Below are 12,729 nucleotides of genomic sequence, written 5' to 3'. Positions count from 1 at the left end.
ACGAAATAAACAAACTTTCTTTACAACATTGATAATAAATATTACGTTTAATTACTAGTAATGTAAGCAAGCATTTCACATTATACATAATTTTGAACAAAAGAAAACGAAACTATGACAAAATCCACTTATCTGATTGACTGATTTGTTTATATTTCAAGTCCTAAAGTTGAGCCTTACACCTTTACACAGAAAGGTGTAAAGGTGTAAAGCTACAGAGCTTTCGATTTCCGCCTGCCCCTAGACAAATATAAATATCCTTTTTTTTATTACTGTTTGATGTAGGTATTTTTGTTTCTGTTTCGTAGTGCTCTGTCACTAAGCCGAATAACAGGAAAAAATAGCCTTTATTTCTGACTCATCTGAATGTTTTTGTTCTATTTAATGATTAAAAGAAGAACATGGCAGAATTGAAAAATCAATATTCAGCAGAATGATGGCTTGCCAGTGGTATGAAATGATTTACCCGTTAAAATAACTTATATCCGAAGCGTTCGCATGAACAAAAAAATACTGAATGAACTACCTTATGGCTTAATTTGCAAAAACAGAACCAAAACGTAACCAAATCGCCAGCATTTGTTAAGGAAACGCGGTGAGGTTAGCAAACTGGTGCGCATCCTCTTTCTGTAATTGGCCAAAACGCCTCCAGAAGTGATCATAAACCAATATGAGTCTGACTTCGCTGCAGCAAGCGGTGCAGCTCAGTCCGCTGTCTCTCGGCGCCTAAACGCACATCCACGGTGCTGCCGACACTAATAATGATGATTTATATGTGGAAATTTTCCAGGGTCACTCCAACAGGCGTTGCCTGATACGAATGTGAAGTGCACACCGAATTTATTGCTTCAGCAGCTGCTGTGAGATGTTCGGCATTTGCCATGGCAAGAGGTCTGTTTCCATGGGGGTTCTTCAGAAAGCCTCTGTACATCCAGGTAAGAAAATCCATCTTCACTCTGGTGTGAAGTCCATTTAAAAATCTGTCGATGTATGTTTGCATGCGCTCGGATGTTACAGGGAGCCTAAATGAGTGACGCTGCGCTTGATTACTGTTAATTAAATATATATATATATTTTTTTATTTAACCTTCAGATATCTCACATGGATTTGGAGGTAATTTACAGAATACTGTGTAGGCTTCTTACAATGAGTCATAAAGTCACTTGATGCTCGACGACTCGACAGGACTCAACCATCCTCCTGATCTCCGTTACTGTAGCAACCACTTCCATGATGCATTTAGCTGGTTGCCATCCATTCAAAAGAGGCTTTTTTATGCTGCAAAAGTTTAAGATCTCCTTTGATTATGTAAGTCATTCAGATATGTCACGTAGATCTAGTGTGACATATCTAGAAGAGTCGCCAGATATTAATGGCTGTTTTACCTTCACTCGGCTAGATTAAGCACTGCAAACGTTTGATGTAAGTTAATATAAAGTTCTAGATTTCTGTTTGATATGATTATGCTCCTCATTTGAGAATCTTTGAAAGAATATTGTGTAATCATTTTCTGTGAGTGAAATTAGGTGAAGTCCACAGAGGAATTGTTCATAAGTAAAAATTAAACTGGGGAAGTCCCTCAAGGACAGGTGGAGGTCTCAGGAAACGAAATGCACAGACGAGTAGCAAGTCAACTTCAGCGTGTTTTCCACTTGGCTAAAGAGGGTTAAATGCTTCACTTCTCTGTCAAACTATTGTTATTGCATTTTGTTTCGTTTGCTTTACCTAATTTAACAAATTTCCTTATCTAATCGGCACCATTTTCTTCACTCTTTTATCTCGGCAGCTGCTCCTGTTTGCTTCCTGTCCGTACTCATGCATGTTAGAAACAAAACTGTCAAATGCAGTGAAAAAAAGAAGAGACAGTCAGTCTCAAGGCGCAGCCACCAGTATCGCTCAGTTTTCTAGGCCACCCTAGCCTTCCAGTGATGACTTAAGAAGTGTCATTCAGTCATCCTTTGAGAGAAGCTATTTCCACTGAAATAGTGAAATACTTTATTTTATTGTTGGGGGGGGGGGGGGGGGGGGGGTGCATATAAATAGTATTTTTTTGCAACAGCACTAAACACTGCGCTACTAAGGCTGCCTGTAATAATAACGGTATTATTTGAAATGACTCAAATTCCATGAGTAGTTCAACTGTATATATATTATAACTGAAATCAGCAAGAATCGATGTTGTCTCCAAATGGAGCTGCACATGAAGCATTTCATCACAGGTAAAGATTCAAAAGATGTAAAATTTCAACCAAGAAATAAGAAAGAAAGGTCGAACATATGCACCAATCCGGCTTAATATCATGACCACCGGCCTAATATTGTGTTGGGCCCCCTTTTGCTGCCAAAACAGCCCTGACCTATCAAGACATGGACGCCACTAATCCCCTGAAGGTGAGCTGTAGTATCGGGCACCAAGATGTTAGCAACAGATCCTTTAAATGGCGATGTGGGGCCTCCATGGATTGGACTTGTTTGTCCAGCACATCCAACAGATGCGTGATTGGAGGCTTCCCAGCAGAACATTGCCCAAACTGGTATACTGCCTCTTCTGGCTTGCCTTATTCCCATAGTACACCCTGGTCCCAGGTATTTCCCAGGCAAACGAGCCACATCCACTCAGCCATCCACATGATTTAAAAGAAACGTGTTATCACCTTCTTCCACTGCTCTGTGGTGCACCTTTGACGCTCACGTGCCCACTGGTGTCTGTGGCTGACTGGTCTGTGGCTATGCAGCCCCATGCACAACAAAGTGTGATGGACTGTGAATTCTGACATCTTTCTATCAGAAGCAGCATGAGCTTTTTCCTCAGTTTGAGCTACAGAAGCTCATCTGTTAGTTGGTCGTACTACAGCGCATTATGTATATTATTTAAATACTGCAAAGATATCAGTAAAAGAGAAAAGATGCTTAAGATTTGTTGTTTTAGAACAACGGGAAGTAAATGGCAGGGTCTGCAAGTTATTATTGCATGCATCGCTGCAAAGGAAATGGCCACGATGTCAAAGAGCTAGATGTCTAACTTCAGAATAGAGAGAACAACTGGTGATAAAGTTCACATGTGTTAACGTTGCTGCATTACTCAGGAGGATATTACAGGGGGAGGGGTTGTCTGCTGTCTGTACAGTTATGAGTCAGATCTTCATAATGTCTGTTCCAACAATGTGGCCTCCTTCTCACATCAGAGACTTCAAAGAATAAAGAAGCGGAGAAGCGTGGCCGGGCTGTTTCTGATGCATCTTTCTATCAGTCCTTTAGCTGCATCTCTCTTTATGTTGGCCCGCTTTTCTATTTGTCAGTGATATTAAGCAACCTCTCTGCAAATGAATCCTCCTGGCCTCTCCATCTTTTGTTTCTCTGTTCTCATGCCGTTCTCATCCCTGCACAGAAGCCCATTAAACAGCAACCTCTGAGGGATAGCTTTATAATCATACATAATGGATGAATGGTGTGCACGCTGCAAAAACCAAGTGTCAGAACAGCAGAACAGTGATGTGGTGCTCGTGATCAGCTTAAATCTCCTCTCTGCTTCAACAGATCAACAGCAGGTGATCCTTTGTAATAGTACAGCACGTCCTCGATTTTTTCAATGTTATTTCACAAGACCTTCAGGGCTAAATACAGAAGCCTTTTAACAGAGCCGTGGGTTGGTTTAGAGGAGAGTTCAACCAGATGAAGACAGACTGTTTCTTTCCACCCACCTCAGCATATGGCCACAGTTCCCAGTCAGTCTCTAATTAATAGCTGTCACAGCAGCCACAATCAATATGGGCTCATTAGCCATGTTTGTGTAACTCTCTCAACTCACAAAGGGTCAATACATGATGCAGCAGATAGAAAAGCATAGGCCAGACTTGAAACGAAAGCCACAAACTATCGATTAGAAAAAGGCCAACCATGCATTTGTTTTCCCCATAGAGCACCATTTCCATAATGTTTTTGCTGTTGATATATTTCAACTACAACACAATAGATGGGAGGTACACAGAGCACTTACTCGTGCGGTTACTGCTGTTAAATTTGCTGTGGATCTGCACGATCAGATTTGTAAGTACATCAATCAATAGACAAAGCAACAACGATGATATTTAAATAGCAAGAGTTCAGTGGATTTCCTGGTTTTTTGCAGGGCACTTGCACAGTGATTGTGCATCTTTTTTTTTTTAAAACATTATCAGTAAGACACATTGACAAAGTGTAGAATTTGGAATAAGATGTGTGAGGGCCAGCAGATCTCAGCGCCAGTCAGAATGAACGATTGTTTTAAAATGTCAAAAAAGGAATGACACCCTATGAGCAACACTTGGCAGCAGTAGGAAGGAGAAAACCCCTTTTAACAGGAAGAGACCTCCAGTAGAACCAGCCAATCATCTACTGCGATTGGCTGAAGCGTGAGGAGAAAGAGTAGAGAAAAAACAGGAGCACAGAGAGACAAGGACAAATCACAAACTGGAAATGACAAAAGTTAATGACATTTGGTAGTGACATATAAACAAAAGAGGAATGAAAATTAAGATACCTGATTCAGTCCTGACATTAAGCTTTATCAAAAAGAAATGTTTGACGTCTAACCTTATCATTAAGGTTCTTTCTCTAATAATCAAGGGTCTTTACCTTATGGTATAAATGAAGCTGTTGTTGTTGTTCGGGGTGACCATGGCTCAGGGGGTTGGGAAGCGTATCTGTAACCGGAAGGTTGCCGGTTCGATCCCTGGGCTCTCTGTCCTGGTCGTTGTGTTCTTGGGCAAGACACTTTACCCTACCGCCTACTGGTGTTGGCCAGAGGGGCCGATGGCGCGATATGGCAGCCTCGCTTCTGTCAGCCTGCCCCAGGGCAGCTGTGGCTACAACTGTAGCTGCCTCCACCAGTGTGTGAATGTGAGAGTGAATGAATAGTGGCATTGTAAAGCGCTTTGGGTGCCTTGAAAAGCGCTATATAAATCCAATCCATTATTATAAATTGTCACTACATAAATAAAATGTAAGAGAAAATGGAGTTTTACTAATAGCATCATGAATCTTTAAGTGTCTGTCTGTCTGTCTGTTCTTCCTCTGTTTCAACAATCTAAGCCGGTGTTTAATTCCAATTTAAACACTAAACCTAAGCCTTAAATCTCAAATAATCCTGTGGAGATGTGGAAAAAGTGACATGCAGCCCAAGGTGCTAACCTTTACAGAATGTCACTCTGATGGTGTAAAACTCAAATTGGGGCCGACAAAATGTTTTATCAAATTTTATTTATTCTGTCTCTATGGTTTGTTGTTACAAATACTCAGCCATTCTATAATGCTGAGCGTTGTTTGGTTGAGAAAGTGACAGCCCACAATCTGCCCGTTTTGCACGGCTACGTTTTTAACAGTCACGATCATTCTCACACTCACACATCCACACTCAGTTGATGCAGCCTTACAGCTGTCCTCTTTTCAGAACAGTAACTTTATGAACAAAAAGTTTAGGGGACGTTTTGAAACTGTAGATGCAAAAACATGAACAAGCACTGCACCGGGGTTTGATTTTCTTTCCAAAATAGGTTTCATTGGTACATAAATGATCTGAATGTTTCTCTTCCTCCTCACTCTTTGCTGGGAGTGAATGACTGATAACTGACATGTTTCTGTGGTTTTAAATCTTACTTCCTTTACTGTGTTTCTGCATCATTGACCAACAGGACACAAACCTCTTTAAACACCATAGAGACAGAATAAATAGATACTGACTTTGTGTGTTGCTTTTTCAGTGACCTTAGTGAAACATAAAGTAAAATAATGTACTCAAACTTCACAGTCCCAAATGGTAGAGAGCCACTGTTAGCAATCAGCCAGTGAAATAGGTTCAGCATTTAATTTCTAGTGAGAGTTCAATTCAGTTCAATTCAGTTTTATTTGTATTGTGCCAAATTACAACAGCAGTCATCTCAAGGTGCTTTATAATGTAAGGTAGAGACCCTACAGTGATGCAGAGAAAACCCAGAGTGGGAACGAAAAACTCCCTTTTCACAGGAAGAAACCTCTGACACAACCAGGCTAAGGGAGGGGCAGCCATCTGCCACGACCGGTTGGGGGTGATGGGAGAGAGACAGGACCAAAAAACATACTGTGGAACAGAGCCAGAGATTAATAATAACTAATAATTAAATGCAAAGAGGTGTGTAAACACACAGGGAGTGAACAATAAACTAAGGCATAACTATAAGATTTATCAAAAAGGAAGGTTTTAAGCCTGATGTTAAAAGCAGAGAACGTGTCTGCAAATGCAAACTGGAAGCTGGTTCCACAGAAAAGGAGACTGAAAGCTGAAGGCTTCTTCTCCCATTCTACTTTTAAATATCCCAACCACAAGTAAGTCAGCAGTCTGAGTGCCAAGTGCTCTATTGGGGTGATAAGGTATTATGGGGCCTTTAACTTTACAACAAAATAATGGTTCAATAGTGTGTTTATGGCATGATACACTGCCAACAAACAACTCAAAATTAATCTAATTCTGCTTTTAAATGTTTAGTTGTTGTCTGCTCCTTTCATCCTAATAATACCAGGACTGAGTACCGTGAGATCTGAGGTCACTGCGTGGCAGAAAATTAGATTAGATAGTGACATATGGAGGCTGTCTGAAAGCAAAATTTCTGCATTATCTATGGTGCTGAAAGCAGAAAATGGTTGACAAAGCCATTTGGAAAGAGATACGAATGACAAATACTGCGTAATCTACTTTCCAATACTGGAAAAAATCAGATATTTGACTTTTATTACATTGTTAGATTGTCTTACAACTGCTATTAAACTATCATTGATGGGACAAAAGAAGAAGATGGATTGTAGAGTGCTACAGAGAGGAAGAAGATGAGGGGGACAGAGACAGAGTGACTTATGCCAATAAATAAATTGGATCTGAAAGGGGCAGAGGTGGGAAGCAGGGGGTGTCCATCACTGTCAAGCACTAAGTGCAAGAACCATTAATAGAGAAGGAAGTGGGACTGCGAAAAAGTCTGTTTTTGTTCACTAATGTTCTCCAGTTGGAAAAATGCCATATAGATCTAAGTGGAGTGTATATTTTATCAGGCAGGGAATTAGAAAGAAAATCAAAAGACACAGTAATGAGTCTGGAGTCACTCTAAATGTTTCACACAGCAGGCCGCAAACACCATTTACTGTTAATTACTGAGCACCTATTTAGAAGCAATTGCTTTAATGATGTACTCAGTGATACAACTCAGTTTAGAGCTTATTTGCATTCCTTTTACAGGCTTGTTCCCTTACTAATAGACCAAATGACCACTGAAAACATCAATTAAAAGGTCTCTTTATTCACTTACACCAGACCATTACAACTGTAAACACATTTTTTATACTTATTTTCCAAATTGATTGAGCTTTCCATAATTATTTTCTTCAAAAAGTGGAACAGTAATGTTAATGATGGTACTGAGGTGCACTCTACGGCTTGTAAGTGACCTGCTTGAGTCCTTTATTCACCCATAAATAAAAGCCATAGATAATACTGTGTTAAAGCAGTGCTAAGTTTGAATTTAGCATTTTCTCAGCAGCTGTGTAGCAACAAATTCATTCATCTTTTAGCCCTTAAGCTTGTGTTAATTACTTTAATGACTGTGAGTCTGAATATTGTAAAAGGGAGACATCCATTAGTGGTACTGTGGTAGTACAGTTCTGTGAAAAAGTATTTGAATACTTCCTGATTTCTACGTTTTTGGCATAATTGTAAATGTTTCATATACTTGGACAAATTTTATTTTGATTATTCTTAAAAAAATAATAATAACTTTCATTAACCACATTTTTTGGAAAGCTGAGTTAAATGTCACTAACACTACCCACACCTGTTGAATCAAAAAATACTTTAAATAGAACGTGTCTGGCAAAGTTAAAGGCCCTAAAACATCTGAAAAAGCAGCACACCATGCCACGATCAGCAGAGGTTTCAGGTGAAAACATTGTTGAGACCCTGCCTCACCCTGTCATGTGACTTATTGAGATCAACTGACACATGCGACAGATGTGAGTGGACGTTAAGAAGTTTGGGTGTCACAATGGTTGCACCCATAACCTCTGCTGATAATCACCGATGGCCTTTTCCGCACCTTGGCTCATGTGATGAGGCACATGATCAATAGTAGTCGACGACCCTCTTAGGGAACTTCAAATCAGGGACTAGCCACCATTTGGGCTTAAAACTGAAGGCGCTTCTCGGATGAGAGGTGAAACGTCTTAAAGAAACTTAAAGAAGTCTAGTCGCTTGTCTTTCCGAGCTCCTTAGATGAAGTTAGATGCGTTCAAATACCTGGGATCGACCATCCAAAGCAATGCACAATGCACAAGAGAGGTGAATAAGAGAGTGCAGGCATGGTGGAATGGGTGGAGACGAGTGTCAAGGGTGACTTGTGACAGAAAGATAGTGCAAGAGTGAAAGGGAAAGTTTACAGGATGGAAGCGGGACCTGCTATGATGTATGGTTTGGAGATGTTGGCACTGATAGGAGGTGGCAGAGTTGAAGATGCTACGATTTCATACACGGTTAGAATTTAGTACATCAGAGAGACAGCTTAAGTTAAGCAGTTTGGAGAGGCAAGGGTAAAATGGTTTGTAAAAAGGAGGGATAGTGGCTGTTAAATATGGACTTGCTAGGTATGAGGGGAAAAAAGACGAAGACCTCAGACGAAGTTTGTGGATGTAGTGAAGCTGGACATGCGGAGTAGGATGATAGGGATCAGGTGAGATGGAGGCAGAGGCAGTAACATGCATGTGCTTGGACTGTAGGGGTCACTGTGGTGCCCCTAAAGGGAGAAGCCAAAATAAAGAAGTAGAAGAAGAGTAACATTACCACTGGTAGCAATTTTATTTATTAGCTAAAAACAAACTATTTTTTTCTTCACTTTTTTTTCTGAGGATCAAAGCACTAACACCATTAACTTGTCATTTAATATAATAATAATTATACAGCTTCAAATAACGAATGGCAGTACAACAAAACAAACCATCACCGTGTACAGGATGCAAGCAAGGAAACATTTTAACAGAAAAAAAGCTAAATCACTAAATTGACAAAAAACATAATGGAATCAGAAGAAGCTTTCCTATAATAGTATGTCTTAGAAAGAGATTTTAAAGAGGCCGCTGACTCTGCTGCCCTCATTTCTTCAGGCAGCCTGTTACTCAGTTTTGGATCTCTGCGTCAATGCCATCACTAGTTTGCAGCTTTTCCTCTGGAACAAATAAAAGCCCTCTGCCTGAGAGTCTCAGGCTATATACAGATCATATGCAAGAAAGAGGTCAGACACACAAGATGGTGAGAGGGCACGATGAGCCTTAAATGTCAACAGTCATTTGCTCTGTCAGCTGTCATCGAGCGGAAGGGGTACATCCTGTCACCAGTCCACCACACACACTCTCCCATACATGCCTACAGATAATTAAGCATCACCAGTTAGTCTAACATGCATGTGTAGGAGGAAGCCAGAGCATTTAACATTAATTAAATAAGGTGGAATTCTAAGTGCTTTTTGTCAGCAACTGGTGGAGAACAAAAACGGTGCTCAAACAAAGCAACAGCAGAATAAATGAATATTCTCAATGAATGCTAATCTTTCTTCTTCTATGTCTGCTGGGTATATAAACTGGTAATCTCAAGGAGGACATAACGTGCAATGAAAGTGTTTGGTTTAGAGATTGTTCTGCTGCCCTCAAGTGGCAAAAACTAAAATTAATTTTTGCCATTTTTTGTTTGGTTTTTTTGCACCCCGCCCTCAACACTGTTAGCATACTGTTGTACAAGGCACACAACTAACCATTGAGAACAATGTGCAGTTCAGTCAAGGACATTGGAATCAACTCCTGAGCCACTTCTCCAAATGAATGATGTCAGTGTTCATTTGAAAGTTGTGTGTACTGGCCTTAAATTTGTTTTTTTTAGAAGATAAACCCATTAAAGTTAACCGTGTCAGACACACTCATCCATTTTGTTACTCTCTTATCTAAATCAGAATTGCTGTGGGCCTGGAGCCTGTCCCCGCTGTGTTAGGTTGAGAAGTGGGGTACTCCCTGGACAGGTCACAAGTCTATTGATGCGGTTGAATTAAGTTTTTAAAGAAGCAGAGTGTGTGGAAAACCTCAGCCTTTGCAAAAGACAAAACTGTGTTAATTATCCTGAATGCTGATTTGGGGGAAAACACTGTTTCCCCAAAGTTTAACTTGTAGTTTTGTTTCAAGGCCTCCGATTTGTTATGCATATTTGTGTTCCTGCACAATGCAATTGATGTCACTGTACCGTTGTTGCGGTTTTCAAGTTAGTGATTTCTGATCATAACAAGCGAGCTGGCTTTGACATCTAAAATATGTGGAGCGATGCTTCAGTCAACGTTAGCAGCAGGGTCCTGATTTTATCTGTAAATGTGAATTAGAAAAAATGAAGTAAGGTACAGTGTGTGCTCATCAAATAAAGGAAGAGCAATGAACTGGCCTCAAGTAACAAATATGACTCTTATTCTCTCATTAATCTCCATTATGATGTGTCAAATCTCTAGTTTAACAGATCTGACAGTTTAATGCAATATCCAGATATCTGCATGCAGTTACAGTACTGAAACATAATAGAGTGCAGATTGGTTTTTTTGAAAGCCTGATATCACTCTGTGTATGAATTTAAAACAATGAACTCCCATAATACAGTTTTACAGTTGCAATTCACTCCAAAAGTAACGTAAATGTTTGAAATATGTTGCCAACAGGCGAGGTTCTCCTACCTGCACATGAAGTACCTGTTCTTCTCGTGGCTGGCAGTGTTCGTGGGGAGCTGGATAGTCTATGTGGAGTACTCGTCCTACACAGAGATGTGTCGTGGGCACGAGTGCAAAAACTCAATAGTGAGCATTTCATACTCCCATTATGTACCCGCCCAATCCCATCAGGTCCTACAAAATGTTTACAGTTCTGTGACAATTTCTTTTTTATTTTCCAGTGTGACAAATACAAAAAAGGAGTCATTGATGGCTCAGCCTGCAGCAGCTTGTGTGAGAAACAGACTCTTTACCTGGGAAAGTGCCTCACTGCCAACCCCAACAGCCAGGTCAGCTTTTTTATTTATTTTTTTTATAAATGCAAACATCACTCTCCAGTCTGCTTTTTATTAATTTGGCTGCATCTTTATTTTAGGTTTACTCGGGGAGCTGGGGAGACCTAGAGGGTGTTATTAAGTGCCAGATGGAGGAGGCTCCTCGTTATGATTTGGGAGGTGAGCCCAGGAAAGAGACTTCTGCAGCCTTCAACAAACCAACCAAGGGAACCTCAGTGGAAAAGTTCAGAGAGATGATCACTGACCACCTAAAGGTTAGAAAGCCAAACACTAAATACTGTCAGATCCAATTTCAAAGCTTCAGTTTGGATTTAAACCTCATTTAAACTACATTTCTTTACAGGCCAAAGTGGGGGATCAGGCAAACCTCGCTGAGCTGGCAACTCAAGTATTGTCCATTGCAGATGGCAATAAGGACAGCCATATCTCACTGCCAGAGGCTCGCTCCACATGGGCTTTGTTGCAGCTCAATGAATTCCTATTGGCTTTAGTCCTGCACGACAGAGAGCACACACCCAAGCTATTGGGCTTCTGTGGAGATCTATATGTCATGGAGAAAGTACCACACTCTCCCTTGTATGGGATTAGTCTACCCTGGATTATCGAAATGTGGATCCCTGCCGGTCTGCGCCGCAGCATGGACCAGTGGTTCACTCCATCCTGGCCACACAAGGCCAAGATCTCCATCGGACTGCTGGAGCTGGTCGAGGATATTTTCCACGGCACTTTCGGAAGCTTCCTCATGTGCGACGTGAGCGCCACCACTTTCGGTTACAACGACCGCCACGACTTGAAGGTGATGGACGCGCGCCACATCGTGCCTGAAGCCATCTTCCAAGAAGTCATCAGGCAGCAGCGCTGCGACGTGGACGAGGACTGTCTGTATGGAGCCGACTGCCTAACTTCCTGTGACCTCACAAAGCATCGCTGCACAACAGAAGTCACCAGGCCAAACTTAGCCAAAGCCTGCGACGCACTCAAGGACTACATTCTGAGGGGAGCGCCATCTGATATGAGCGAGGAGCTCGAGAAGCAGCTGTACGCTTGCATCGCATTGAAAGGTTCAGCAGAACAGATGGAAATTGAACATTCGCTCATTCTAAACAACCTCAAGACTTTGCTGTGGAAGAAAATCTCTCACACGAAAGATTCCTAATAAGCGAGGATTGCACAACAGCACAATGACTGACGCTTGCCCTTTAAGTTTATTAATAAAATGGACAATCATTTTCACCGTGGAAACTAATAATCCTGTGGTATTCAATGTTTAACAGATGTATTCTAAGTTGGCACTATAGGTGTCAGCAACATCACCAATATTAAATAATGTACACAAACGGACTCCGTTAGGATTAACTGCAGTAAACTGAGTGCAATTTTTTTGAAACCAGGATGAAGGTGAATAATAAATTTGAAGTAAGGTCCTGCATGTTCTTTTGGGTAGCTTGTGTACTATATGCTGACTGAGCCTATGGGTGTAATGAACAGTCTTCCAAGGCTTCCAGTGGATATCCAGTTCAACACAATTTTTGGCAAATCCCTGTTTTGCTCTTTTTGACCTACTTAGATTAACTAAACTTTACAAAAACAAAATATATTTTTAATATTAAAATAGTCTCAAGAGCCACCCATTACAGCAAATGCCGTA

General features: G+C 40.8%; 1 protein-coding gene across 1 annotated transcript; it reads left to right on the top strand.

The window, feature by feature from the left end:
* The first annotated feature begins 680 nt into the window (after positions 1 to 680).
* dipk1ab (divergent protein kinase domain 1Ab) lies at positions 681 to 12,722 on the top strand. Its single transcript, XM_085263737.1, has 5 exons — positions 681 to 935; positions 10,738 to 10,872; positions 10,968 to 11,075; positions 11,162 to 11,335; positions 11,425 to 12,722. The coding sequence occupies exons 1-5, from the start codon at positions 882 to 884 to the stop codon at positions 12,235 to 12,237; spliced, it is 1,284 nt and encodes a 427-aa protein (XP_085119863.1). The 5' UTR covers positions 681 to 881; the 3' UTR covers positions 12,238 to 12,722.
* The last annotated feature ends 7 nt before the right edge of the window (positions 12,723 to 12,729 follow it).

The sequence above is a fragment of the Mchenga conophoros genome, linkage group LG23, assembly GCF_057382185.1.
Source record: "Mchenga conophoros isolate Kocher_MC1m ecotype Shallow Benthic linkage group LG23, M_conophoros_male_GT1.1, whole genome shotgun sequence".
Classification (NCBI taxonomy): Eukaryota; Metazoa; Chordata; class Actinopteri; order Cichliformes; family Cichlidae; genus Mchenga; species Mchenga conophoros.
Note: the sequence above shows the minus strand (reverse complement) of the source record. Positions and strands in the feature narration are given on the sequence as shown.

What these genes read in the sequence shown, in the direction of transcription:
- dipk1ab (XM_085263737.1), top strand. Translation starts at nt 882, where the DNA reads ATGGCAAGAGGTCTGTTTCCATGGGGGTTCTTCAGAAAGCCTCTGTAC. An exon ending in GAAAGCCTCTGTACATCCAG is followed by an intron (nt 936 to 10,737) that starts GTAAGAAAATCC and finishes TGTTGCCAACAG; the next exon opens with GCGAGGTTCTCCTACCTGCA. An exon ending in TGATCACTGACCACCTAAAG is followed by an intron (nt 11,336 to 11,424) that starts GTTAGAAAGCCA and finishes ATTTCTTTACAG; the next exon opens with GCCAAAGTGGGGGATCAGGC.